The 28,000-nt window shown below is 45.9% G+C and overlaps 1 protein-coding gene across 2 annotated transcripts in view; it reads right to left on the bottom strand.

Annotated features, from left to right (window-relative positions):
- The window catches only part of LOC8032830 (C-terminal-binding protein), a 64,025-nt gene that overhangs the window by 17,864 nt on the left and 18,161 nt on the right, over positions 1-28,000 (bottom strand). Inside the window, exons 3-5 of one of the 2 annotated variants that reach the window (XM_040206133.3) lie at positions 5,303-5,708; positions 5,038-5,244; positions 4,613-4,969 (exon numbers count right to left, since the gene is read on the bottom strand). In XM_040206133.3, the coding sequence (XP_040062067.1) occupies positions 4,613-4,969; positions 5,038-5,244; positions 5,303-5,654 (916 nt within the window). In that variant the 5' untranslated portion in view covers positions 5,655-5,708. Of the gene's footprint in view, positions 1-4,576; positions 4,970-5,037; positions 5,245-5,302; positions 5,709-28,000 lie in introns of both variants that reach the window. The other variant, XM_040206132.3, reaches the window with a different exon arrangement.

Here is a 28,000-nt window from a genome sequence, read left to right as displayed (position 1 = left end):
GGTTAGTTTAGAGGCCACAAATGATGCTCTCGGGACCAGAAAACATGAGATAACGACCGTTAATAGTCCACGCTCTGTGTATATAATCTCTTGTCGACGTGTCGATCAAAACCGAAACCATGCCACCCTCCTCCCTGGCCAACTAGTTCCCAGAGTGCAATGCACGCCGTGTTGCATGCAGGGCTTTATGGAAGCAGTCTATTCTGGAACCCGGCCAGGTGACGGCCCACCTCGTGGATGCAACTGCAAATCCCGGCGAGTTGAACGTGCACACACACCTCTATGAGGTCAGACTCTCAATCTCGAGGCATAGGAAGTCTACTACAGTGGCACCAGCAATGGCCCTCATTATAATCAAACTGCAACAGTGCAGCAGAAATAAAGCCATCAACCTGCATCGTTGTGATTGGGAGTTCAGCTGCTTCTTGCTCAAAAATTCAAAATACCAGGAAGAAAAAAAAAAAAAACACGACACCTTGGGCAGCACCATTCCAGAATGCTACAAAAGCAGTAACCAACAGAAAATGTATGCCAAGGTGAACGTCCATTTCAAATAAAGAACTCGTAAATGAGCACCAAAATCAACCCCCATTAATACAGGGATGGAACTGGGCAAAGCAGCTTTGGAGCAATCTTGGGAGCGGAAAAAAACTATAGTTTGAAGCAGGCTGAGAGCAGCAAAAATGATGTCTTGGAGCAAGTTCGGAGCAGCATACGAGTTTTAAGAATGTTCAGATAGAGGCTAAATGTCTGCTGGATTTCAAAACTCAAGGAAATATGGCATGCACGCAACTCCATATGAACTTAACGGTTGTTTCAATTAGCATTTTATTTTAAACATTTTTTTTACGAAATTACATGAAAATTAAACAAAACGTATAAAGCAGAACTGCACGACAGTGTGACACGTGATGGAACCGACTTGCAAAGAAATGTATATATATGAAAACAGGCAGTAATAGCTTTCAGGTTGTACCTTGATCTGCCATACACCTTATTGCACGCTTGCCTTTGTTTTGTTCCCAAGTGTCCCAGAGTTTTTTGCGCGGGGCCCCGGGGCGGGCCAACGCGGGCTTGCAATACACCTTGCCAGAAAAGTGTATTAGAGTGTGCTCATTGCTGTGTTTGTGCGATATGCACACACAGTTTCTGGCTGGCTGCAATAGACGTATTGCTAAATTACCCAAGCATTAAGAAACATGCAGGGAACGTTGTTACACGCACTGCGCTCGCTCGCCTTACTTGTATTAAAGGGGTACAGAAACAAAAGTTGAAATATTCAAATTTCGTTCGGAAATGAGTCAAGCATGACGGATAATAACCGTAAATGATAATCACACCTTTGTATTTTGAAAGACTGGCTATATTTTTCGTTCCAAACGGTGCACTCGAGCAAGCGCTCGAAGAGAAGCGAACGGAGTGCGCGATGCGTCATGGGATATCCGCCGCAAACAAAAACAGAAAGAAAAGATTCCCCGCATTCGTGACGTAGCAAGGCTGGCGTGGTTATGAGCTTTGCCCTTGGTGGCGTTGTCAGCGTTGTGGTGGTGTCAATAGCGTCAGTGCGTTACAACCGAGCCGTTCAAAGTACCCTTGGGGTGACGAGTGTGACTGGCCCAAGGAGCACGTAGCTTCCTCAACACTGTCAGCTTACGGCTGAACGGGGTGGGGAAAGCAACTTTTTCGAGTTTTGAGCGACGGGCTAATCTTCTAGGGGGAGAATGGCTGCGTAGGGTTGCACGAACGAAGGTCCGAGAAAAAGGGGAGTCCTTCCTTTCCCTCTTCTTGGATTGTTTGGTACAATGCACGACTTGTGAGTTGAGCTAGGAGGAAAGCTAAGAAGGAAAATGTTGAAATTCCAAAGAGCGGCGCTGCTCCGAAGGAATCTGCTACGCCACGACTACGAAGCAAGTTCCCCAACGTTGCTAGATTACCTCCCAAATAGGCTCCGCATGCACCCACCTGGTGCACATTGAAAGATTGTTTATTTAGCTTTAAAATTAGTTTTCTGGAGCCCTTCAACGGAAGACTGGTGTTTTTGAGGTTAGGGTGCAACATGCAACACATTCAAGCTAGAAAATGGGTGCTGGAATTTCATTTCCCTACCCCTTTAAAAGGGTACTACAACGAAACTTCGGCACTTATTTTATGGTCTGTGTTCAAAGGAGCAGTATCACGTCGGACAAACCAATATCTTGTTGAAAAAGACATGAAAAAGAATTTTAAAACAAATTAAACAATTAGCAAAGAGCACCTGGTGGATGTCGCTAACGCCTCGTTTGTAATGCCCATCTAGGAACCTTGAGAAGTAGTGACGGTTATTGTCTTGCCTCCGGCCACGACGAGAAGAGGGGAAGGAGGAACTCCCCTCTTCCCGAGAATTCCTTTTGTGCGTCCCAGACGTCGCTATTGTGCCTCTACAGGATTATAGAAGACGAACCCGTCACTCAAAATTCTTACAAAAGCAGCCGCTTCGGTGGCTGGAACGACTAGGCCATGTTCTCAATGTCAGCCTCACGGTAGCTTTGCTCGTCCCGAGACGACCTACGTCACGATTGCGTTGGATGTCACGTGCTCTAAGCTGGGCCTTCTGCAAGCGCTTGCTAAAATGGGCCAATTATAACAAAAAATAGAACCACCAGTCTCAAAATACAAACGTGCGATTGTCATTTACGGATATTGTGGATCATATTCAACCTATTTTTGAACACGACAGATATATTTCGAATTTCGTAGAAGTATGCCTTTAAGGATTTTAAAGAAATCCCAAAAGGCGTTTGCAGATGCACGTGCGAACTGCCACTTGTTTTTTTCGATTTGTGTTTCAAAAAATGCTACTGCCAACGCCAGCACGTGCAGCGCAAGTAACTAACTACATTCCCTGCAAGCTTCTAGATGCTTGGGCAATTTAGCAATAGGTTTACTGCGAGCGAGCGCTGGCTGGGCTGATTATGCACGTGTGGACTGTGATTTTTGTACAGTGGAAACGTCTAGTCACGCAAGTCCAAGAGAGAGGAGCGCCAACTTAAAATACATTTCAGTTTATCGCAATATGGCGGTGCTGTTTGCACCACTATTCAGATGAAGTGACTCCAGGGCTACAGAAATGCATACAGCAACGGCAGCTATACTTTGTTTCAGCTTATGTCCAGATGCAACCGATGCTACAGTCGCCAGCACACACTGCACGAGCCCACGTTCTTGGCAAGGATGCTGAAAGCCTGGAGCTTGTACTTGTAGCATCATCTATCTGCATGTGGACTTGAACAAAGTAGAAGCATTACAATGAGGGGTGCTGTAAGAACTGTTTTAAGCTGAAACGAAGTATAACCACGGCAGCGACCTTTGGATACAGAGCTTTGGATTTGGATCCACGGAGTTCCCTTTGGGCCGGAAGTTCTGACGTCAATGTTGCCAGCAGAAACTGCGAGATGGCTAATTTTGACGAGGCTCATTTATAACTTGTTTGGGCTTGGGCGCACCTTTACGCAATTTCATTCTCATTTATACTTTTGTATCAGTGTGGCGCATGAAAAGTCATTAGGCGCACAATGGTGCAATTGGCACAGCAGTTCCATCCCTGTTAGTATGACGAATTCGCGTAATGCAACAGATTCAGTTAATCCACATAAGAGGATGTGGTACCCCCAAAAACGTGCTTCAAGACTACAAGTGTCCGAGTAGTGATGCTCACATCAACAAGAATACACTGAATGTGCCGCTAACAAATATTGAACAATTTGCAAAGACATATAAACCACGTCCGACATGAAAGGAAGTGTGTGACAAATGCACCACCATGTACTTCCTCCCTTCTGGCAACTTCCCAATGAGAGTAGCTGCTTGAGGCCACATGCCTACCTTCACAGAGGAGCTACTAGGAGCGAGCAAGCATGGGGCAACACTAGAGGGCAACCCCTTCCACACCTGGCTCCATCGTACACAGAGCTACCTCAAAACATGCACGGGGATCACTCAACAAAACCTTAACAAGCTCAGTGCTTGGAACGGGTACACGCTCCACATCCAAATTGACATTCAGGAAAAGAAGTTTGCTCGTTATCTGCACAAGTCTTCCCCAACCAGTAGGTAACCCTGAGCATGCCTTTTTCAGCATTTGAAGCACGGTGCTTTTACCAACTCTTTTATGAAATCAAAGCCAAAGCAAATCAGACAGATCTTTAGGCAGTTGGCATGCAGTCTGGTGATACTGGTTCACGCTGTAGATGAGAACTGTAGCCATAAAACTGCTGTACTCGCTAACACGACAGGAACGGCAGGGAGGGGCTAACTTGGACGAGACTTTGGTGTCTTGCGAGCCTTGGGAGTGCACATGCAGACAAAGCACGGCAGAAGGCAACAAGCGCACACTAGGCACCTGAAAGAGATGCCCTGCCGTTCTCATCCTGCCAGTCCCGGGTTCTTAACATGCGCCATGGGGTAATGATACACAGCCAATCTGAGCACTAGCTGAAAGCTAGAAAGGCTTTGTCTTTACACAGATCTACACAAGCATCCAGTAAGCGGAGACAAAGCACAGCAGTGCAGAGAAGGAGGGAGGAGGAAGTGTGCCTACCCTTGTCCCGGCATGGAGCTCTGCCTGGGGCCTCACCTGCCAGGGTGTTGTAGGGCTCGTTCTCGTGCACGTCCAGGGCGGCGGCCCGAATGCGGCCGTCCTTGAGGGCCGCCGCGAGGGCAGCCTCGTCCACCAGGCCGCCTCGAGCTGTGTTCACCAGGAAGGCGCCGGGCCGCATCTGCTTCATCGTGTACTCGTTGATCAGGTGGTGGTTGTGCTCGTTGAGCGTGCAGTGCAGCGACACACAGTCGCTCTGAAACAACAGGTCCTGCAGCGTGTACACCCGGCTCAGCCCCAGGGACTTCTCTATGCCGTCCGGCAGGTAAGGGTCGTAGAAGATGACGTTGAAGCCAAACACCCGGGCTCGCAGAGCCACCGCCGTGCCCACGCGCCCTGCAGGGCACAATTGCGCCGTCAGCCGCCGTCAGCTGCTGAGGAAGCGGGTGCACCATCGCACTCACCCAAGCCCACGATGCCCAGCGTGTCTCCCCGGATGCGGGCACAACCCTGGGCCGCCTCGCGCACCTGCTCGGGGCCCTGGAACTTCTTGCCCTCACGCACCATGTTGGCCAGCCAGTAGGTGCGCCGGTACAAGTTGAGAATCAGGCAGAGTGTTGTGTCGGCCACCTCCTCCACGCCGTAACCCGGCACGTTGCACACGGCAATGCCTGCGGGACAGAGCACCGTCAGGCCCCGAGAGAGCCCCCAAGGGGCCCCCAGCCTCACCGAGCTCCCCGGCTGCCTTCGTGTCAATGTTGTCCACCCCCGACCCAATGCGCACAATGATACGCAGGGCCTTGAACTTCTCAAGGTCCTCCTTGGTCAGGGTGATGGTGTGCCACATGAGAGCCCCCACTGCCTCGTTCAGCACCTTCTCGTGGATCTCCTGGGTCGACTGGGCGTCACAGAAGGCCACCGTCGCCACGTCCTTGAGGATTGGCATTTCCACCGAGCAGTCGCGCCCGTCCAGCAGCGCCACCAGGGGCCGCGCGTGCAGGGGCCCATTCGCTACAGGGCCCCGGGCCCCCAGCGGCGGGTTGTCCATGCGCGGCCGCTTCAGGGGCTTCTTCTTGTCCATCGCAGGCAGCACACCGCTGATTCCCGGCTGGCGCTCTATCTTGAGAGCTCTCGCCTGCAAGCAACACACCACTTCTGAGCTCCCAGGGCCTTCGTCAAGAGACACCCAAAAAGCCTTGCCCCCGAGACATCAACCACACAACGCTTCCTCCTTCATTTTCTCCCTAGTCTGCCACAACCGCTTATATACAGATCATTCCTTTTGATGCCACACCACGTTTTGCAACAAGTCTACTGAGAGGACCCAATTTCTTCCACAATATGGAAAGGTGACCAGACTCACGCTGACAACAAGACAAAGAACAAGCCGCAGTGCTAACCCTTTTATGGGCAAATTTTGGGGGACACTATGGTCGACTTCTTTTTTGGTCTTTCATGCAGAAAAATTCTAAAAACCACCATGAAAAGTTAAAAAATTTACAAAATAAATATTTATAGTAGGTGCGCAATCTAATCAGACAATTTATTTTATTGTCGAACAAAGAAAGTGCAGGAGCTGAAGAAATGTTGAGCGCCTTTCGACGGAGAGGTCATGTCTTCATACCATAAAAAAAAAATAAAAGAATTAAGACATATCTGACCAGACAGTTTCGTTGCCATGCATCGTGGGAACTGTAGTCTATCAGGCACACAGGACAACCTCGCTGCGGATCTGCACTTCTGCATGAGCTACCTCAAGGACACAAGTGCCTACCTCCAGTGAACTACAGTTATGGCAGCGACTGATTGGTCTATGTTTCTCTCAAGAATGGATCCCTGAAAGCTGCTTGAGCAAGAATTAGGTGTAGGCCATGGTGGCAGCACTTCTCACCTCGGCGAATTCTGAAGAATATGCTTTGAAAACCTTTACAGCAACTCCAGAGTATAGACTTTTTTAACAAGGGTGCTGCCATCTTGAATGTCGTCCCTTCCAGTACGGGCGAAAACGTCGCTTTGCTGTCACCATGCCAATAGAAATACATTTAGGAGTAAACGAGAGTAAACGAAAAAGGTCTTTACTCGTTTCGCGTTTTAAGCTCACTCCCGAGGCAATGCGTGTAAAAAAGATAAATAATACGGGCTAGTCGCGCCCTTTATGGAGTGATAATCTAAATACATTAAGCTGTAGGTTAAATTTGAGGCAAAAAGTGGAGCGCACGTTTCATCATCTGCTCAGTCGCTTTGTCTCGGCAGCACAGCCAGGACGCGTCAAATCTTTGAGGGGCGAAAAATAATAAAAAAAAAATTTTTGGTTAAATCCCACTCTGATGAAAGCGGTAAAAATGAGGCAGCTTATCTAAGCTGCCAGTTTATGCAGAATGTTATAGATGTAATTGAGTTAATTTTTTTCTAGAAGAGCCAAATCCAGAAACCAAAACTAAGCCAAGTTAGGCTCAAATTCGGAGTACCATCTGAGGGTTCCTCGTTTCCAGAAGGTATTAATCTGAAATAGGTAACACTATGCAAGAAAAAACCATGTAAATGTGGCTGTGGTACAGGGCTCCATCCGATAAGCAAACATTCTTGTTTATCTTAGGTTTGCTTCACATAAATTTGATTATTTTAGGAAAAAAAAAAAAAAAAAAACTACTCAATTGTTGAGCAGACAAATTTTTCCAAGTGCCAAGCACTTGCTGCATTTACATCAGCGGATTGATCCCGTATATACCAGTGAAATAATGTGACTGCAAGTGAATTCTGTGTATTTCTGGCTGTCATAACGCTGATGGCGCATGCAAGGAAGGGCACCATTTCCGAGTTACTACCATGAAAAAATTTGCTAAACTAATATGCAAAAAAAAAAAAAAAAACCGTCAGTGAAAGAACACTTAAAAAAAAAAAAAAAAAAAATTTATATGATTGCTTAGTGTCCCCAATCCTTTAGTTTCAACGTAACACAGCTTTCATAATTTGTTAATTGGAAGATGCCAGAAGCCAACATCACGAGTCAAAGCCACATGCGGGAATTAACTTTCGCTTTTCACTACAAGATTGCACCAATCAGCACCAGAGCATTTTTTGCTACTTTGACATGGTTTCTGCGAGATGGACACACAGTCCACTGGTGGGAATTTGGCTTTCCTTGAGCTCAGCAAAAATCAAGCCCAGGAAAGAATTAGAGGGGCTCTTATATCTCTTATATGCAACACTTGCTGATACAGCTGTGGCGACTACACTGTTGGAAATTGGAGACTAAGCTTCGTCATCGAGCTTTGCAAACCCTGCTGAGACAATATTTAAATGCGGCTCATATAGTGGAGACGAGCACCGCATGAGCATTAGATTTGGACTTGTGATAATCAATGCCTCGACATGCATTTGGGTAGTGGCTCGTGCCCAATCGCTGTGATGATAACGGGAATAGCCGAACCTTAACAATGTGTGGAACTTAGAACCTACCCTGTGCTTTGTCAACCCAAGTGCGTGGCTATGATAAACATTGGCGGCATGTAATCAGTTCCAGAACACATGGCTTCTTGTTCTGGCTGCGAGTTGACGGGGTGAATACTGCTCGTTTTGCTCTGCAATTTTTTTTCTGCAACTACCATTGCACGGAGAAAACGCATGCTTCATAGGTTATGGACGTCACGGAATCTATTATAATCGGTATTTTCTGAAAGTACAAAAGTTGTTGCATTACCCCTTTAAAAGCCTGTTTACATCCTTCCAACACCACAGCACAAGTCAATGCTGGTAAAAGCGCTGACCTCGCTGATACAGCAATACATGTTCTTTAGGAGATGTGTTACAGTGCGCTCTGGTATATTAAAAAGTATGCGCAAGATGGGTTCCCAGAGCCTCACAGCCGAGCACCAGCAGCAGGGAAAGGCCATCTCTTCTGAACTGCAGAAGTGTTTCGACGCTGAAGAAACCTTTTTGTCCCGAATAGTCACAGGGGACGAAACCTGAGCTCATAATTTTGACCCAGAGACAAGAGAGGCAATCAATGAAGTGACATCATCCCCAATCCCCAAGAACAAACAAGTCGGCTCCTTTTGACAAAAAGGTGATGATCACTGTCTTTTGGGACACTAATGGAGTGACGCACAAGGGTCAGAGCCGTATAGAGTTTGATCAATGGGAGGAGCGGGCAAAGCCAGGGCATGCAAAACACGCAGATAGAAGGCTTTACATGCTCTCTTGGCCAACCAGAAGAGCCAAAAATAATCCCCTGGTGGTGGTCGCGAGGAACACTTTTAATAAGTCAGGGGTGGAACTCCTAAAATGTACTTGGGAGCAGCTGAAACAGCTCTTTTGGAGCAGGTTGGGAGCAGCTAAAACTATGTTCTGGAGCAGGCTAGGAGCAGCTCAGATCAGTTTTCATTGCACTTCAGCTTGTGCCTTAAACAAGCAAGGGAGAAATTTCAATTGTGCTAAGCAGCATGGATGAACATGAGTTGTTAGGGACCTAGGTAGATGAGATAACAGTGTAACAGACGTAAAAACTTGAAACTTTGTGAGCCTTAATGAGAATCAAAAAGCAAGTACCCTATGTTTCTGAAGAAAGTGTCCTTGATATTTTCTGAGTGGCTTTCAGCAGCTCAAAATGCAAACCAGCACTGCTTATCGCACAACCCACACATGCTCGACATAGTAATTATATGTGTGGACCACGTGACGTGAGTAAGCAACGGACGTGCAGTTGCGCGGAGGAACAGGGCAACAAATTTTGGGTTTATCTTATTGTGCAACTGAATATCGAAACAGCGGACTACGATTAACGGAGTTATCGTATTTGAAGCGATAAGCAGGAGCAAGGTTAAAGTACGCCGAGCAGACCTACCGCTCGCATGAGGGCTGCTGGCCGGCAACGTTTCGGATCGGACCGCGTTTCAGTTCTATCAAATCACGATTTATCTTGCGAGAATGCGGTTCCAACAACGATGAAGTACTAAAAAGAATATTTTGCTCATTTGTTCTGAACTGGCTGACGTCCGGATCCCGGGCCGCAGAGCCTCAGGCAATCTGAATCTGACGCTCAACAAGTCGACCTCACCTCGGCCGACTTGCTTAAAGGGCAACTCCGCTTCATTTTTGGTTTTGAAAAAACAATGCAGTCCTCTTCAGTATTGCCTAGGAAGACCACACGTCAAATATTAAGACGCAGTTCTGTCTAAATGTTTCTTAAACGGTCCGGCAAACTTTACAACTCGCCAAGTTGCCGAAATCGGCTGACTTGAGCGGGCGAATTCAGGCGCAACCAACACTGCAGTCAAGGCTACGGCATGGGCGGAGCCAACATTGAGCTAATCGTTATGATCATGGCCCCCTTTTGCTTGTTTTTACTTCTCCGGGCGAGCATAGCGCATGACGTCAACAACGTTGCCTCTCGGCGCTTAGCGGTGTCCACGTGATTGGCGTAATGCGCCTGCGCAGTGTGCTTCTTGGGAGCCGTCCGGCAGCCTGCCGTGGTCCCGCCGTTTTTCATGTCACAACAGCCGTCGTCGTCTCACCGTTTATGATTATTGTCTCTCGGAGTTTCATTCACACTACATACAGACACCACGTGCGCAGACTTATGCCGCAGTTGTGCAGACGTCGTTGAATGCCGTAGACACCAAAACGTGGTGAAGAGTGCGGTGCAGACGACACTCGCGCTTGCCACACACCCACCCCAATCCCGCCCGTCGTTGGGCCGAGGATCACGTAACACCTCATACCACGTGATGGCTATGTTCTTGGCAGCACGAGGCCAATGTTACTGGACGGAGCCGAAGTTTTGGCTTCGATTTCCGCTCGTGTTTAAAATTAGATTTAAAAATATATATCCCATTTTTTGTAAAGCAAACGACGTAGTGTCTTTTACTTGGGCTTTTTAATTCAAAATCACTCATTATCGTGAAATCTTCGGAATCGAGCGGAGTTGCCCTTTAACCGCTTATGGTTGAAGAATAACAATCCAGTCGCAGGTGGTGTAGCGCTTAAAATCAGAGTTTTTTGCGCGTTTCCGACTTGGGATAGACAGGGACAATAAACAGAACAAAGGATTGCAAGGCCTACCAAGCTAAACACGCTCATTGCTGCTAATCGAGTCGATAAAAACAGAAACCAAGATAAAATACAATTTGTTTGGCACATGTTTTGTGATTCAGCGCACAATGGCGCGAGGTATTGGTTGTGGCACAGTTTCTGCAACATGGCGCACGATGGCACAGCTGTTCCACCCCCTGTAAGCGTGTAAGAGCTAAATGGAGCAACTCTTAATGGTTGAAAATATAATGCATGTAATGCTTCGAATATGATCATGCAATAAGATGTAAGAATCGTATGTGCCGCTCAAACTCTGACCGCTCCGACATCATTTTCCCAGCCATCGGCACCTGGTACACGGATCACTTCGATCATTCTCGAAAAATTTATTTTACATGACCGCGACTGAAAAATTCCGTGCACCATATTTTCAGTCCCCAAGAGTTACCCGATGCACTTATGATTTTTGTTTCTTGCGACCACCGCCAGGGTATTATTCGTGGCTTCTGGCTGGCCACATTCGAATCTGTGAAGACACCCCAAAGCACGCCCAGCCTGCTCTTGGCCAATGGCGCCTAGTCATCTGCCTCCTATGCTTCCCTATGAATGGCTAAACTCTCTCTATAGATGGCTCTGCCAAGGGTGAGACGATCAACTCTGAACATAAAAGCCCTTCAAAAGCTCAAACAGCGTTACCGTTGCGTGTGTCCTGACAAGAACCCAGAGGATATATGATTCAGCACGGCAATGCCCATCCTCACACAAGTCTCAAAACCCAGGAGGCGATCGGCAAATTTGGCTGGACTGTGCCCCACATCCCCCTTAAGGCCCGTTCACACACTTGCGACCGACAACGACCGACTGAGACGAGACCGATTTTTAAGCCATCTGCGACGGCTTTTGACCGGATGCACCGCTGCGGAGCCGGTCGTAAGCCGTTACAAGAGGCTTAAAAACCGGTCTTGTCTCAGTCGGTCGTAGTCAAACGCAAGTGTGAACTGACCTTTACAGTCCAGATTTGGCACAGTCAGAGACCCCTTTCAAAAGTCCATCAGGCCACGTTAGCGGTTGCCGTTCGTAGGACACGAAGCGCGTGATTGGATCAGAAGTGGCGCTCCTTTTCAATACGAGCTGAGCAGAGTTCACGCCCAACGCAGTCTTCGTGTCCAATACATGTTCAGAGTATGTGAGCAAGCAATGGCGGACAGGCGTTGGCACCGAGTTTTGAAAGGAGTCTATTTCAATCTATTTGGGCCACTAAAGGATGCACTGCGTGGAACATGATTTGAAAACAATGAGTGTGATTTGTCGAGTGAAGACATGGCTATGTGAGCAGGAAAAGAGCTGGTAGAGGTAAGGCACGCATGCCCTTGTTTGTACAATTGAGAAACAAGCTGTACAATTGAGCAGAGTTTACACTGAGAAATGATGAAACTAATATTTTGCATAAATTTTACATCTTAAGTAATTAATTTAACAAACGTGGGGCGCATCACTTTATGAGCAACCCCCGCATGACCACCACTTGCAAGAAAACTACATTGTCCTTTTCATACAGCTTGAAAACTCTCTTTTAAATATCCGGTGCCACTATAACTTCTGATCTTCGATGGAAAGACCTCTGGTGACACGAGGGAGACGGTTAAATTATGGTGTCCGAGACAAAGCTATACTTGGTTTCATCATAACTTGGCAAAAAGCAAGCCGAGCCAATCAGCAACACCTAAGGTACAGGGGGGGGGTGAGAGCGTAACCCAAGCAGTTGGAGAAGAGGGGAAGGAGGAACTCCCCTCTTACCCTCTTGTGTCCCAGATGTTGCTTTCTCCCCCTAGAAGATTAGCTCATCAATTAAATTTGATGCAGAAGTGGCTTGTAGCTCACTGGGATTTTGCCTTTGCCCCGCAAGGATGAAACTGAGTACAGACCATACCACTAGAGATAGCGGAGAGAGAGATATGCCCTCTCTCCTCTCACCCCGGTGTGACGTCTGCTTTGCAGACATCTGGCTGGTGTGCAAATAGTTTAAAATCACCTTTTTGAAAATGTTAGGCACAAATACATAAATTTAGATGTGCAAGTGTATTATACAGCAGTGTTGCGGAGTTGCCACTCCGGAGTTGGAATGATTCCGGAATCATTCTGCATTTTCACGACCCCGGAATGGAATGGGAATGGAATGGCGGCAACGTTGAAGGGAATGGAATGGGAATGGAATTAGGTGCCTTTTGCCCGGAATGGAATGGGAATGGAATGGGCACGGTTCTTTTTTTAGTGTTTACGGTCAGCTAAACCGAACCAGTCAGTGAGTCAGTTGCTCAGAAATAAAATGAGCGGGAAACTGCTAGCCCACGAGGAGCCCCGACAGACTTATACGCCAACAAAATGCAATACAAAAAAACAAGCATCGAAGCAAAGAGCAAAGGGGGAGAGGAAGGTAACATGGCGCCTTTCACGGAGCCTTTCACGGACACGCAGGCGTGGGGCTTCGATGGCGTTACACGAGAGCGAAACAAGAAACCACGCACCAAGCAAAAGAAAAGAAAGCGGCAAAGAAAGAAACCGCCATGCACAACTCCTCATCATACTTCTTATCATGCTTTTTTTGTTGTTGTTGCGACGGCATGCACGCGCACGCACAGACCGAGATCTGGGAGCGGAAGCGACTCATAACTCGCAGAGCTCTGATAACTCGTTGGCTTGGGCCCCGTCGAAATATGATCAGGTATTGTTTTCTTATAGTTTATTTATTTATTTATTTATTTCGGGTTACCCCGCAGTGCCCGAAGGCATATACAGGGGTGGAAGCGGGCTAGAGCCTTTTGTATCAGGGCTGGGAGCAGCAAAAGTCCCACTTTGGAGCAGTTTTGGAGCAGTAAAACGCTCGCTTTAGAGCAGCTCGGGAGCAGCAAAAATAAGTTTTGTAGCCGTAGAAGTAGGTTTTGGAGCAGGTCACGGAGGTCAAACAAATGTCTAAAAGTGATTTGTTGTTTCTAAATGTGAAAATGTCGCAAAAATATATGCATGCACATCCCAGAATAATTTTCAAGCAACATACATACACATTTTTCTATTTCTATTGCATTGAAATATGGAATATTGGCAATTTATGCAAAGGAAAGGCTTTGAGAACCATTCCGGCAGCAGGCAGAGTCATGATAGACTTTATATGGGAGGCCCCGACAATAAAAGCCTAACTTGAGCCACGCCAGTACAAAACCGTCTACTTAATAGACCAATTGTAAACATGTATCCAGAAAACTAAACCACTGCAAGGTGTCAGATAAACCACCTTCGCTGACTACAGTTTTTGTTCAATAAAGAATACACATGTTCAATCACTACTTAAAAAGCCATATATCAAGTTTAGTAACGAAATACAAGGCTACTGACATTTGACAAAAATTCAGATGCAAAATAAAAGGTGTATTTTATATCTTTAGACTACCACAGTCACTCGTACATATGCAGCTTTAAGCATCGACTAGAAGAGCAACGCAACCTTATGTACTCCATAAAATGCTGTGCATTGCGTGTCTCCATAAAAAAAATTAAGGTACCACAACATGTTTCAGAATAAAGCAGTCCTTGCTGACCTGTTTTCATTAAATACAAATGTTCTTAATCCCTGTTCATAAAATACAGTAATCCCTACACCCAAGTTAACACACAAAGCTATATCTAATTACTTTGGATGAAAAAATATATTGTCTTAAAAATATCACAGCCACTAATACATATGCAGCATAAACACTGACTAGAAGAGCCCACAGGCTCCATGTTAAAAAAAAAAAAGGGTTGTGACTAAGCTGAATCTGTGTAATTTAGATACAACTGAAGTTCCCCTTTTTCTCACAGTTTGAAGAGCAGAGTCAATTTCTTTTATGCGCTCGAGTACTTTGGGCAGTTTAGAGTTCACATCTCTTAGCAGGAGGTGTCCACTCCCCACCTTGTCCATGTCCCTAACTGCCTCACCCTTGCTTATGAGTTCTTGTGCACTCGGTAAAAGTGCTTTAAGATAAGACAGTTTGAACGAGACTGAAAATGAGATGTAGCTGATCAGGCGCTGGTCCCTGCGGGGCAGGCTGCCTTCTTACGTGACAAAAAGCCCACCAACTTCTCCCTACCCTACCCTACCCAACCCCCCCCCCCCCCCCCCCCAACCAGAAACTTATACGAGTAGAGTGGCTATAGCAAGTTAAGGTGCGTTCTTGACAGGAATCGGCAGCGCGGGAGTGTTGTACGGCATTTGTGATGTCACCCCCACTCCTCCACGCTAAACGAAAGAAACAAAAAAGTGTGTAGCACTGCCAATTAACCAACTCGCTTAAGATCGCGGGTATTGTTTTCGCCAGTGGTTTGCCGGCGGTAGACAACACACGACAGCGTGCACATTCGCGCACACAATGATGGTTTTGGTTTCGTTTTGACAAGACAAATTGAGCTCGAGAACGGATGTGCCTGTGCTCGCGATTCTTCAGGGCTAAGCGTCCAAATATGGTAGGCTACCAAATAACAGGTAAAGCTAGTAAAGACCACTTACTTCTGCTCATGTTAATGGCCAAGGTAGCCCACCGGTGCCGAGGCACCAACTCCCACGATCACGGCAAATCGGGACCACGGGCAACTGCATGCGCGCTCCAACCGCGCCAACCAACTATGCCCGAAACCAAACCGATGTGTTCGTATATAAACTCTTTGTAGTAAAAAACGACATCGCACTCTCGATGAACTAAAATCGACGCCTCGCCCTAAGGTTAGACATGGTTCGGAGCCCCAGTCGAGTTGGTACGAGTCACCCGCAGTGACACCTAAGCAAAAGTACACACCTCATGGTGGCCCGTGGCCAACCGTTTTCCGCTAAATTTAGAGAAAACACAAAAAAAAAAAAAAAAGTTGAAGTTGGCGTTTTGGAGCAGGCTGGCGCAGGGAAGTGAATTGGCGCAGGGTGGCACAATTGGCGCAGCGCTTCCACCCCTGTGCATATGTACCAGAAAAACAAGAAATAAAGCAAGCCCACAGGAAAACACACTCAATCAAAAGCAAGCCCCAGAATATAAAAGAAACATCGGTGACTCGCATTCCAGGTACGTGCCAGATAAAAGAATCAGCTAAGGAAAATGTGTTAACAGCGAAATTAAATAACTCACTTGCCGCATGACACAAAATTAAAAAAAAAAAAAGAAAACACACACACAGAGTTTGAGGCACGTTGTTTAGCAGGCAGCCAACCCTGCTGCCTTCCACGTTCATTCGTGGTTCATTCGTGCGCACTCCTTTGAAGTGCGAAATGAGGGTTTGCTTCGGCATTAAAACCAAAGCTAGATTCACTACCCTCTTCTCCTCTTGCGCTTTGCTCCGAGGCTTGTTTTTCTTTTGTACTGCATTTGTATTGTATGTCCGCCCATTTCTTGGTCTTTGTTCCGATGCTTGTTTTCTGTGTTTTATGTTTTAGTCGGTTGGGGTTACAAGCAAGCTAACGGATTCTCGCACATTTCCCTTGACTTTAGACTCTGCATACTTTGTTTCACCTTGCGATGGACTGCTGCGGACGCTACGAGTCACCTTAAGCAATCCAGTACCGTGAGCGGGACTGCAGGGTGATGCAGCACTCAGAAAGCACTGGATTGGTATCGATGGCTCTCGTGCTGTCTGTTGAGGTCCATCGTAAGGTGAAGTAGACTATCGTCGCCGCTCTTGGTGTGACAGAACTGACTAGACCTGCAGAAAGACCGTCCCGCGCCAGACGAGGTGCGACCGTTGCTGTGAGGGCAACTGAGAAGGAGAGCTGGGTGCTAGCTGCCACTGAGGTTTTGGCTTCCGCGCGTCTCGGCTGTCCGGTCTGCATTCGTGCTCCTTGTCCTGGACCCTATTTGAGGCGGTAAGAAGTCAGTTGGACGGTGTTAATGAGGAAACACGGGGAATGTCAATTCGAACGGTGCGGTATTACTCCGTTAATTGTATCTTGATGTGAAGAGCTTTGTCAACGCTGACTTCCCGACCCGTCGCCACTACGCGAACAACCGACACCGAGGTAGAAGAATGAATCGGTTGGTACCGTCTGCTGCCTGAACCCGCCACTCGAACAGCGCGAAGAGGAACATCACAATTCGGACGAGAAGACAAGATAAATACAGATTGAGTTATGGCATCGTAGAAGACATTTTTCTACATTAGTCACAAAGAAAATAAACAAGCTGCACGCTGAAAGTTGTGCAACGAAACTATACACGGTGCAGTCGGCGTTTATTATCGAACTTTATCCGCCATCTGAAGAGGAAACACGAGAGTAAGTATGCGAAGGGTGGAAAAGGGCAGGCGAACCAGCCAAAAATTCAATTGAATATGATAAGAAATATCGAGATTCGTAAAGCAAGCGTGAACTTATGCGTTTTAAAAGAGGTTTTGTGACATGGTCTATACGGTCCCTCGTGCTGCGCCGCAAAGGTTGCATTATGTCAGAGGATGTGTTCCAGCAGTGTACTAGCCGTGTTGCTGTATTTGAAGAATACAGTAATATAGCTTATTCCTGCGCCACGCACGAACTGGATATCTTTTATGGTCTTATCAAACAAACACGCTGGTCGCGTATGTCTTAAAAGTCAAATGCAAAAAAAGTTAAAAAAAGAAAAGGAAATGAGTGGATTTAAATTTTGTTGTTTGTTGCGAGCGACGGTGGTCACGAGACCGATGTCTTAAACAAGCATTGACATATCAAGGGGCTTTCTCGATGTTTGCAGTACATTGTAAATAAACACTTTCTGCCACCAGCGGTCCGCTTAGTAAAAATCAGTGCTTTTTTGAGGAACTTAGTTTTAATATATTCTATTGACTGTACCTCCAACAGATAAAAACTATATAATGGTGACAACTAAACAATAGAGTTGAAATAAAAATAACCCAATAGAGCAGTTCGTTCACATTTTCTTGCAAGTAACTTGCTAAATTTCGAATTTTAAAAAGACATTGCCAAAATATTGCAGTCAAACATAAATAATAGCTGCAGCTTTATTCAGAAATTTTTACTGCAACTGAGAGCTGTTGCATTAACACTCACAAAGTTCCATCTTTTTTTTTAACATACATGACACTTGCGTGTTTGATGTCTCGCCCCGGGGGTAGTGCTTTCCCCATAGCACATGGGTGCGCTGCGGCAAAGCAAGATAACCAAAATTGTGATTCTTACTTCACCACTGTCGCCTAACTTCGCAGTTGTCGCTTCGCAAGAGCACGATGAGAAATGCACAAAACAAAGCTAGCTTACCAGCCAGAGCAGACTACGAGCATAAGAGATATTGGGAAAGTTCCAAGTACTGCCAGTGTTTGACACTGACAGAGAGATCAAATGAAATAGTATGTTATTAGCGGCTATAATCGCAAGTTCTGATAATTTGCACAAGCTTGCCATAACAATCCAGACGTGTAGCGGGGCCTGAGCCATATTTTTAATATTAATAAAGTGAAATCAAGTTTTGGTGTCATGTTGCCACGAATTCCTCATAATTGGACTAAATGTAGCAGGATGTAGCTGGGTAAGTTGCTTTGGTGAGGTTTGGTGCAAATGGCACAGCAATCACATCCTTGTGCTTGTTACCTTTTGTAATAAGGATAGGGTGTAAACAGAGCAGAGCCTTTTTTTTTAGAAAAACAATACTCTGGTCAGAGGGGGTTCTATTTACACTGGGTACTAAAAAATGCTCGAAAAAGTAATCGTAGCACACTTCACTTGATATAAAGCTTTTCTCCAGTGCCCCTTTTAAACCCAGTAGTTTATTTAGCCTGTAAATATAATATAAGCGTCCCCCGAGTTTTGTGAACCTACAAAACTCAAGACTATTATTACAAACTGCAAAAACAGCCACCCACAAATAGTACTATGAAAACCTACACTACGCATCAAAAGTGACACAGCTCTTTAGCGGCATTGGAACCAGAGTGAAGTAAACCTGCATTCGTTTTCTGTTTCTCAACTTTTTAAAATTAAAGACAACCCTACAATCCAGACCAAGAAGTAACCCTGACACACGTAAGCACTGCTCCTGAAACTCCCAAGCAAAGCAGTGAAGAAAGACAGCATCAAGCCATGGGGCTGACATGATAATAGTGATCTCATCAGGAGTACAAGACCCCGATTCTGTCTCATCACAGTAGCCGTCACTCTACTATTTTTGCAATGTTTTCTCGCAACTTTCAGCTTCTGACATCACTGACACCATCTGAAAGTTTAGACAATGTCGGCGATCAACCCGCCAGTTTATCAACCGGCCAGTGCAGTCGACGAGCAATCTCAATACTTCGTTTCACCTCAAGTTAAAGCGCAGCCAACGCTAAAAGTTAGGGGACCAACCAAACAGAAAGCATGGCATCATGGAATTTGTCTATCTTCCTGTACGAGTTCTTTCATCAGCTAAACAAATCCGAGTGCAGCGAATATCGCAACTTCAGCTGTGCTCCGGTTCAAGATGAAACAAACAATACGACGAGCAGACATGCTGTTAAATATTTGTAGCATTTTTCTTTCCTCCTGCTTCTATCACTATTAGGGCCGACTAATAATGGAATATTTTTATTTTTTGCTTAGCTCATCTCAGCGCAGGTCTGTTGCAAATCTTAGGAAAAATGGCACTTCGGTGCAAGATTTAGCAGACGACTTTTGTTCATGGAGCAAGCTGGCACAAATGGTGCAGCACTTCCATCACTGCAAATAGAGACGACTAGGTTCTTCGGGAAGCCTGTACAGCCTAGCATACATCATGTCCCTCAAAAAGCTAAGAAAAAAAAAAAAAATTAAAACCAATAGGAAACATTATATAACCCTAGACTACAATTTTCGCCTTTTCAAAAGCCTGTTGTTGATTGAAATTAATTGCCTTTTGACATTGCATATATGCTGCATCTGCACAATCAAAGCATCACTCTTTTCGACTCTCTTAAAAAGGGTCAAGAGCAGAGGTCAGGACTCTAAAGAAAAGCCAAAATCAGACACACCAAGTGATTCCGTACTTATATAAGCTTTCACACAATCTAAAAAAAGTGGCAAACCGTCTTGATGTGCCACTGGCAGGGTAGTGAACCGAACCCGAACCAAAAACCAGAAAAGACCGTTATTTTCGTGCGAACCGGAGTTGAACCGGAACAAAATTTGTTTCGCACCGGAGCGGAACCAATATTTTTTCCATGCGGTTTTCGGTTCACACGCGCAAGTCAGGCTGCGTGAAAAAGGCGTGGCAAAAAACACAGTAACCAAAATAGTCAACCAAAAAATAAAAAAAATATATATATATATATATATATTTTTGTGCAAATTGAAGTTGAACCGGACCGAAATAATTTTTTTTTTGTTCCTGGGCAATTTTGATAAATTATTTTTGCGGTGTTTTGTTCATATCATAGGAAGACAAAAAGTGAGAAAAATAGGTAGCGGAAAGCTCTGCAACGTTCCATGATCAGGTTTTCACATAACGGTCGTCTTCATAATTTATAAAGTTCAACTTGAAAACTCAAACGAAATGAGCACAGTAACTATAAATTCTCCGGGATTTCTGGTCTTATCTATTTCTTAAACAAATGCCCACATTCGTCCCAACCTATTTTTGGGGACCGGAAATGGCTCGTCAAAGGAAATTTATCACTAGAACATGCCCAATTCGTACGTCAGCAAAATGACCAATTAATGAGCCTGTTTGGTGGCCAAACGGTGAGTTAAGCTGATTGGTTTTTCATTTTAAACAACACAAAGAAAAAAAAACAAGAAAAAAAACAAGGACAAAAAGAGGCATAGACAACATGGCTTGTGTTGTTTATTCCTCTCTTTGTCCTTGTTTGTTTTGGCGTTCAGTCTGAGCTCCGATTGGTGTTTCTTGTCGTCAATTTTGCAGAGTTGTGTGCAATTTACATTAAATGCATTGATTTCATTGTACATTTGATGGGATAAAAAAAGCGATACAAAGGCTGATAGATATTTTAGAACCTGCACCAGTTGCCATATTGTGGCGCATCCTATCTGCTTTTAAAATAACTCAGCGGACTTCATAATCTGTTCAAAATTAAATGTCTAGCACCGGGAAGGGGAGGGGGATTCAATCAACAGTTACAGCCACAGAAAACAGCAAAACAGCTTCAATCTCTGGTAGAAGAAACAACAAGGACCAAAACATTTTCTCCTCAGAAACACAAACATCAAGGCGCACAGCTCTTCTGAGCATTGCTAGACAAGGGCTGCAGCTTTCAAGGGATGCTAACGTGTTGCCGTTTTGGGAGGAGAGAAGGGAATGCCATCCAGAACTTTACGCAATGGCACAAGTAGCCCTGGGAGTGCCTGCGAGCCAGGTCAGCGTGGAGAGAGTCTTCTCTGCACTGAAGTTCATTCTATCGACTAAGAGGTGCAGTCTTTTCCCAGATATGCCTGACGACGTCCTGCTTCTTTGGTCAGCTGCCCGACATTAAACTGCGCTTTCACCCACGTCCCGAGGTGCCCCAGCACTAGCTCGTTTGTTCCACACAGTAATGTGAGCCTTTGCATTCTATATGTAGCACTTTCATAAAATATCCATAGTTTATCTTGTACTGTCATCAATTGTTTTTGTAGCATACGAGTACGAACCGGTTTGAACCTTTATTTTTTCACTCCGGAGTTGAAACGGAGCTGAACCGTTTTCCCTGAACCGGAACGAAAACCATTTCGGTCCGACACCCTGGCCACTGGTGTTCTCGGCACCACGCAAGTTAGCACAACTATGCCTGCGCGTAAATCAGGGAAGTCACAGGCTTTCATGCACTGTCAAACATGCAAACAAGTTTGTGCAAGGATTGTAACAAAATCCTGTTACAATGCAGCCGAGTTTATACACACAAACTCAACTCTGTTACGTCACGACGTAGTGGTAGTGCGTCGAGCGCACTTCCGGTCTGGGGCTGTGGGCGGAAGTCACTATGCGAGACGTGCATTCCTGCGTTGTTTTGAAAGGGGAGAACACAAAAACCTCCCTACACATGAAAACACCCCTACTGGGGCTGTACCAAAAGAGTTGAGAAAGGTTTGAAGATCAGTTTTCATGTACTCGGTTCGTTTGAGAATGTGGATATGTGCCATGAAAAGGGAAAACCAGATGCAGTCGGACCACGATTGCATGGGCGGGAAGCACTTTGGGTTGAATTCACGGATACTTGTGGTCATCAGATTTATTTTTGTTCCAACATAAACGCAGGAAAACCGTCAAACTGTCGTCTGCTCTTTCAGACGACACCGGCTCGCAGACCAAACGTTGCCCTGGTAATTGCGATAAGAAGTGGAAGCCTCAAAAGACTTATTTGAAGGTTGGTTGGGGTAAGCAGGCTCAGTGTAAACAGTAGATACAAGGAGATTGCTACCAGTGGTCATCATCGACTTGTTATGCCCGATTCACTTAGTCCGATTCTGCTTGCGATTTTCAGCATCGACTTCGAACATCTCAGCTATGGTTCACACTTTTGCAGCCCGAGCGACGTTGCGACTGAAAATTGCGGGAGGAATCTCGTCATGCGAATCAGGCTTTAACGTCCATTCTGCGGAGTCTACGCAGACTGAATCACCGCATGTCACACTATTCACGCGAACTTTTGCGGTGTAATGAGCCTCGGTAATTTCACTGAGGCCGCTCAAGTGCATTGCCAGGAAGATGTAGAATCAACAATTCCAAAGCAAAAAAGAGCACGGCGACTCGTACCGACGCCGACAACATTGCATTTCAATGGTTTGTTTATGTTTGTACCAATTAAACCTGGTAAGTATGTTCTAATCCACCAACTGTGCCTCGTAAAATGCTATACTTTAAGGATCCTGACATAAAACTGTTATTGGTATCAGATGCCTTTGGTATTCTTGTTGCTCAGACAATGTGTGCTTGTGTTCAAACTTGTCAATATGATGAATACAAATATTTAAGAACTACATGTACAAAGTTTTGCTTTCTATTAAAATCATTTATTAATTTGTTATGGATGGTAATTTTTAATGTGTTCACTAATTTGAATCAATAAACAGCCCACTGGTGTAAGTGCAAGTTCTTTTGCCTTTGATATTTAAATTGCTTCACTTCTAACTAATGATAGCCTATTGGATAGTCACGCAATATTTGAGGAGGGGGGAGGGTGCAGTCATGCAACTTAATTAAAGTCTACAATTCTTCAAGATTTGTTTTGTTAGATACAAAAAATTGAAGCGCTTAAAGGATTCCACAATGAATTTTCGACTGGTTTTTAATTCGCACCGAACCTGAGCGCACTGAACGTATAACTTAGTAAAACTAATTTCACCTTATTTTAAAAGTTACAGCAAATTAAAATTACAAAAACAAGCAAAAAAATAACCTTCTTCATGACATCCCTGGTCCTGGCTTGGGTGGCCATGAACTAGAGGAAGGGTAGTGAGCTCAGTGAGTGCTCAAGGCTGCAGTGGCGCCCCCTCGATGGCTCGAGGCGGTGCCACTACAGCATGTGCTGGATGAAACGGGCGGCCAGGGCGGTTCGCATTGCATTTGCTGTGCGACTAAACACTAATTCGACATGACACTTCATTGGCCACCGATAACAGCAAAAACGGGGTACAGTTGAGTTCAGGACGGGAGCCAGATCGCGCTGCCAAACCGCCAAATGGCCAAACCTGCTCTCTGAAAGCCTTTGGAATGCTCGGAACCGGTCGGATTCGAGCTCGGAACCGACCGGTTTCGAGCTGGAATGCTCCAGCTCGGAATGTTCCGAGCATTTCGAACTGGAATGCTCGGAACCGACCGGTCGGAACCTGTCGCAGCGTCGCCATGTACATCCAGGAACTTTCCACGTCAATGCGTGATCCCACTACCCCTTTCTAGTTTGCACCGCCTTTTCCACTGCTTGGTGGCGGGTATGTCGACGGGTCATTTCTTGTTTCCATACTTTATAAACTGCATTTGTTTCTTTTCTGACCTAAAATACTGAATAAAAACTACTTTCATAATTAATTGAAACGGTTCGTGCCACTCATATTTTGTATTTAAAAAGCTTTTAGCAGCCCTAACCAGTTCAGTCGTAAGGCAGGAGGTGACCAGGACCAACACCGTCACAATGTCGTCACATGCCGCGCGCGTTCGGTACCACGGGGCGCCGGGCGCCCGTACGTGGAGGAGACTTCTGTCGTCCAATTAAAATATTACGCAAAAAAAAAAAAGTTGTTGACGAAACGTAGCAAGATATGTTGAAGAAACAAGTGTCGAAGAAATGATCTGTTGATAACACGTTGCAGTGTTGATGAAACAAACTGTCGGGGGAATGTTTCATGAAACGAGGGCCACCGCACAGAGAACCTGTTCCTGAGTCGCGTTACTTCCAACACCATTGAACTGGCATCATTTTTAGATACCCATTGCCAGACAAAATGCATTCTAAACAGAAAAAAAACTAATGAATTTTCCGTTTCTTTGTTGTTAAAGTTCACGACATGGAATTGGATAAGGAGCAACTGGTTCGTCTCCATCAGGCAAATTGAAAAGGTTCCGGACTGGACAAAAAGGACTAGTTTCCGCGTTATTGGGGCAAAATTATGACGAGTACAGCGGGCTCGGAGCTGGATGCGCGATAGCTCTGCGTTTTATTACGGGGTGGTAGCTCGTGCCAGCTAATGGTTGTAGCTAATATTAGTGGCTTTCTTTGACAACTTCCTCAAAAAGAGGGACCCAAGTACACACGCTGAGGGGTTTTCTCGACTCAGAGTGGCTATAGGAAAGCATAAGAACAAAATTTCCTTGCTTGTGGCACAAATAGTAAGTAATGTAAAGCCCAATCAACCCTGGTTTGGCAAATTATTCAATGGTTGGTTGTCTGAAGTAAAGACAAGCCTTGTTGAAATCTCCTTTCCAGTGGGATAGAGGACAACAAAGTTTAGTGCTAGAAAGGATGGGGACAAAGTGAGCAGGGAAAGGCGGGCACACACCCACAGCAAGGTTAGCCAGCATGTAAGAACAGTACATAAAGCCTTCTTCGTAAAATTGAAGATCGCATACTTTGGCTCCAGTGGAAATTGGCATGCGGTCTGCCTCTGCGTGCCATTGATTCCTGGCCTATCACTTCAAGACAATCCAGTAGGATTCCAAAGACGTTGCCATGTCAACAATTACCGCGTCTCTTTAGGCTTAGGAATGGCCACAATCGAAAGTTGATCTAAAAAATAGGGCAATATAATTGTTCATGCTTTGCGATTTAAGTGAGGTGAAGACAAGTGAATGCCTTCTGGACCATTCAATGCTGACAAACGTTTCCAATAGTGCAGCGAGTACAACATAGTTCCAAAGCGAGTGACGCACGCTCAAAAGGGCAACGCCATCTTTTTCCGCCGTCCCTACTCTTCATGCAAAGGGCTCTGCATGATTCGTCACATGGGATAACTTCTCAGCAACCCATTATATGAATCCTACGATTCCGCTTCAACAGTACATCCCAAGGTCTTCTAGGAGTCGACCCACTTGATCCGGGTGCGAGAAGGGACCCCAAATTGTGACCTGCACCTATTTAACCTTTGAGCCAGCTGACGGGGGCCCTACAGCAGCACCAGCGGAAAAGAGGATTGTGCCAGTTACAGACCACAGCATCACAAAAACCGAGAAACACCTCCATTCATTCTAAACCAGTTTCGGAAGCCATCCAAGCATTCAAAAACGGCCTTTCATTACTTCACAACACTGCCCTCGGCAACAAGCCTGGCTGCAATCTGTGCATTGTGGTTCTTACCGGCTCCAAAAAGGTTTGATTTAACCCTCTAGATTGCACTAGTCCGGGGGGCTCAAAACTGAGGTCTCTATGTAAGACCGCTTCGCTTCACTTCACTTCACAGCAATTCCTAGGCTTGAGTCCGACTGAACTAGGCCCAGTTACCGGCATTGGCATTCTCTCATGTAAAGCAATCGGTACTGTTTTTACGATATATTTCAAGCGAGTACAATGGCACCTCTGAAATTCAGGAAATCAAGCCACACCCCTCAGACCGCACCTCGGTGCGCAGGGTAGCCTGCTTTTCATACACGAGGTGTTAGCCAACTTGTTGAAGTGTGACCCGAAAGTCATAATGGCCGTCGACTTCAAGGGAGCTTTTGACGTCCCTATTATGCTTTGAAACAGAGCACTTGGTGCTCTGTTTCAAAGCTTTTTACACAGTGGAGAGCACATTGCTCTCCACTGTGTTAACTCAAGTTATTGTTATTCCCAGTGTGGCCTCAGTCGTATAAATGACCACAGGCGTCCCATTCATGCTTCGAAATGGATCACTGGCAGTGAGAGTGATTGTCGCACACGTGACAATCACTCTCACTGCACGTCACACACGTGACTGTGAACAGTCACGTGTGTGACGTGACTGTTCACAGTCACGTTTTAAAGCATAAACAGACATTCTGTTTATGCTTTAAAATAGATCACTGGCAGTGAGAGCTCGCTGCACACAGTGGTGACACTAGTTATTGTGATTCTCAGAATGGCCAAGTGTCTGAACAGAACCAAGCAAACATCTAGACTTTCCTCCTCGCTTCCTCCGCTTTTTGGTGACCTCGCTCGTCAGACTTGACGTCACATGCCACCTGCCAATGCTGTCTATCTGTTCTGCCAAGCCATCATATCCTTGTTCGTGTTCCAAAATTTGCTCGATGTTACTGCAGCGTAAGGGTTTTGTACCTTTGCGTTCAAACACCTACCCGCATCCAGCACTGCTCTATCTGTGTTATCACGTGGCACGACCCGCTGGAGAGTTGCGCGGATCTCTATTTGGGCAAGGTTTAGAACACAGCCCTTTCCCGTTTTCGGGATCTGAAGAGCAGTGGAGGCCTTGAGCTATTGACCGACAGCCAACAGAGCTTGTGAGTGGCTGTCCAGACCCACGTAATAAGCATGCTTGCTCAAGGACCCCATGGAGGACACGGGCGAGATTTGACAAAAAAAACTTTCCTCCCGGCAAAAAAAAAAAAAAAAAAACTGACGGAAGCGGAGCACCGCTTGTTTTATGTCGGAGTCGCATCGCCTCACAATTTTGTAAGTAGTATCCTGTCTGGACAAGCCTTCAGTCGTGTGAATGGCCACAGACGTCCCCCGTTTATGATTTGAAACAGATCACTGGCAGTTAAAGTTAGCTGCTCACAGTGCTGACACACGTTATTGTGATTCTCAGAGTGGCCTCGGTCGTGTGAATGGCCACAGACGTCCCCTTTCGAAACGGAGCACTGGTACTGGGATTTTGCCCTCCGCTGTGCTAACACACGGTATTGTTATTCCCAGAGTTGCCTCAGTCGTGTGAATGGCCACAGATGTCCCATTTATGCTTTAAAGCAGAGCACTGGCAGTGATCTGTTATGTCGTTTTTCTTAGACAAAAAGCTTCTTTAAAATCAAAATCCGACTTGTTGCGTAGCGATGATGTTTAGACAGCAGCAGGAAGCCAATATGGCATCTGATGTCTCTGCCGTAGATGGGCTGCAAACTTTTGTTTTCACGAAGTTGAGCTCTATACTAGTCATTCATGGTGCAGTGCAATGTAAATACCAGCTGAGACCTTATCGCAACCAAAAAAGTTTGTCTGGTGGCTGCCATATTGAAAAGCCACGAACAATGCTATACGGCAACAAAACAGAGAAGCATGACAACATGACACACGGAAGATCAGTCGTGGACGAGAACCGTTTCGTGTTCTCACGCTTTCTCCTTAATGTTGGCATTAAGCTTCGTCAAGGGGCTCGACATCAGAGAGGTCACTCTCGGATAGGGTGCAGTAACGCTTCCTGTCTGCAGTTTGTCGAGGACACCGTCGAACCACTTCTCGAAGCGAGCGCCATCCATTTCCTCATGGTAATCACTGGTCTTTTGGCCACGGAACACGTCCAGGCAGCATCGACAAAGCCTTCATCGCTGACGATGTGGGTGACGATAAGACGCTGGCGCTTCCCCGACGGCTGCTTGAGGCCCGTCGAGAGACCACGCATGAAGGAGTCGTGAGACGAGGCTACGGTCGTGTCTACCCACACCCATGAAACAGTGTGCCCTGCCATCACCCATGTCTCGTCCAGGGGGGCTATGTTCGACAAATATTTCGTCTCTCCTAAAAAGAAACGGAAGTGACGATATCACGTCTGACTGGTTAGAGGCTCAAATGACAAAAGAGAGACTTTCCCTCTTTCGTCATTTGAGCCTCCAACCAATCAGACGATATCATTACTTGCGTTTCTTTTTAGGGGAAATAAAACATTTGTCGAACATAGCCCCCCGGTAGAACTTCTGACCATCTTGTCGGTGACGTGCGATCTCATGCAGATAACTCTGCTGCCAGGCGACGATTTCCTCCCATTCAATCAGCTGAGAGCTTCGTTCCCTCTTGTGATGCTCCAATCCGATGTCGCGGAAAAGGCGATGC

This window comes from Ixodes scapularis, unplaced genomic scaffold (genome assembly GCF_016920785.2).
Source record: "Ixodes scapularis isolate PalLabHiFi unplaced genomic scaffold, ASM1692078v2 PGA_scaffold9__187_contigs__length_104089568, whole genome shotgun sequence".
Lineage (NCBI taxonomy): Eukaryota > Metazoa > Arthropoda > Arachnida > Ixodida > Ixodidae > Ixodes > Ixodes scapularis.
The sequence above is the reverse complement of the archived record's forward strand: the minus strand, read 5'-3'. Positions and strand labels throughout refer to the sequence as shown.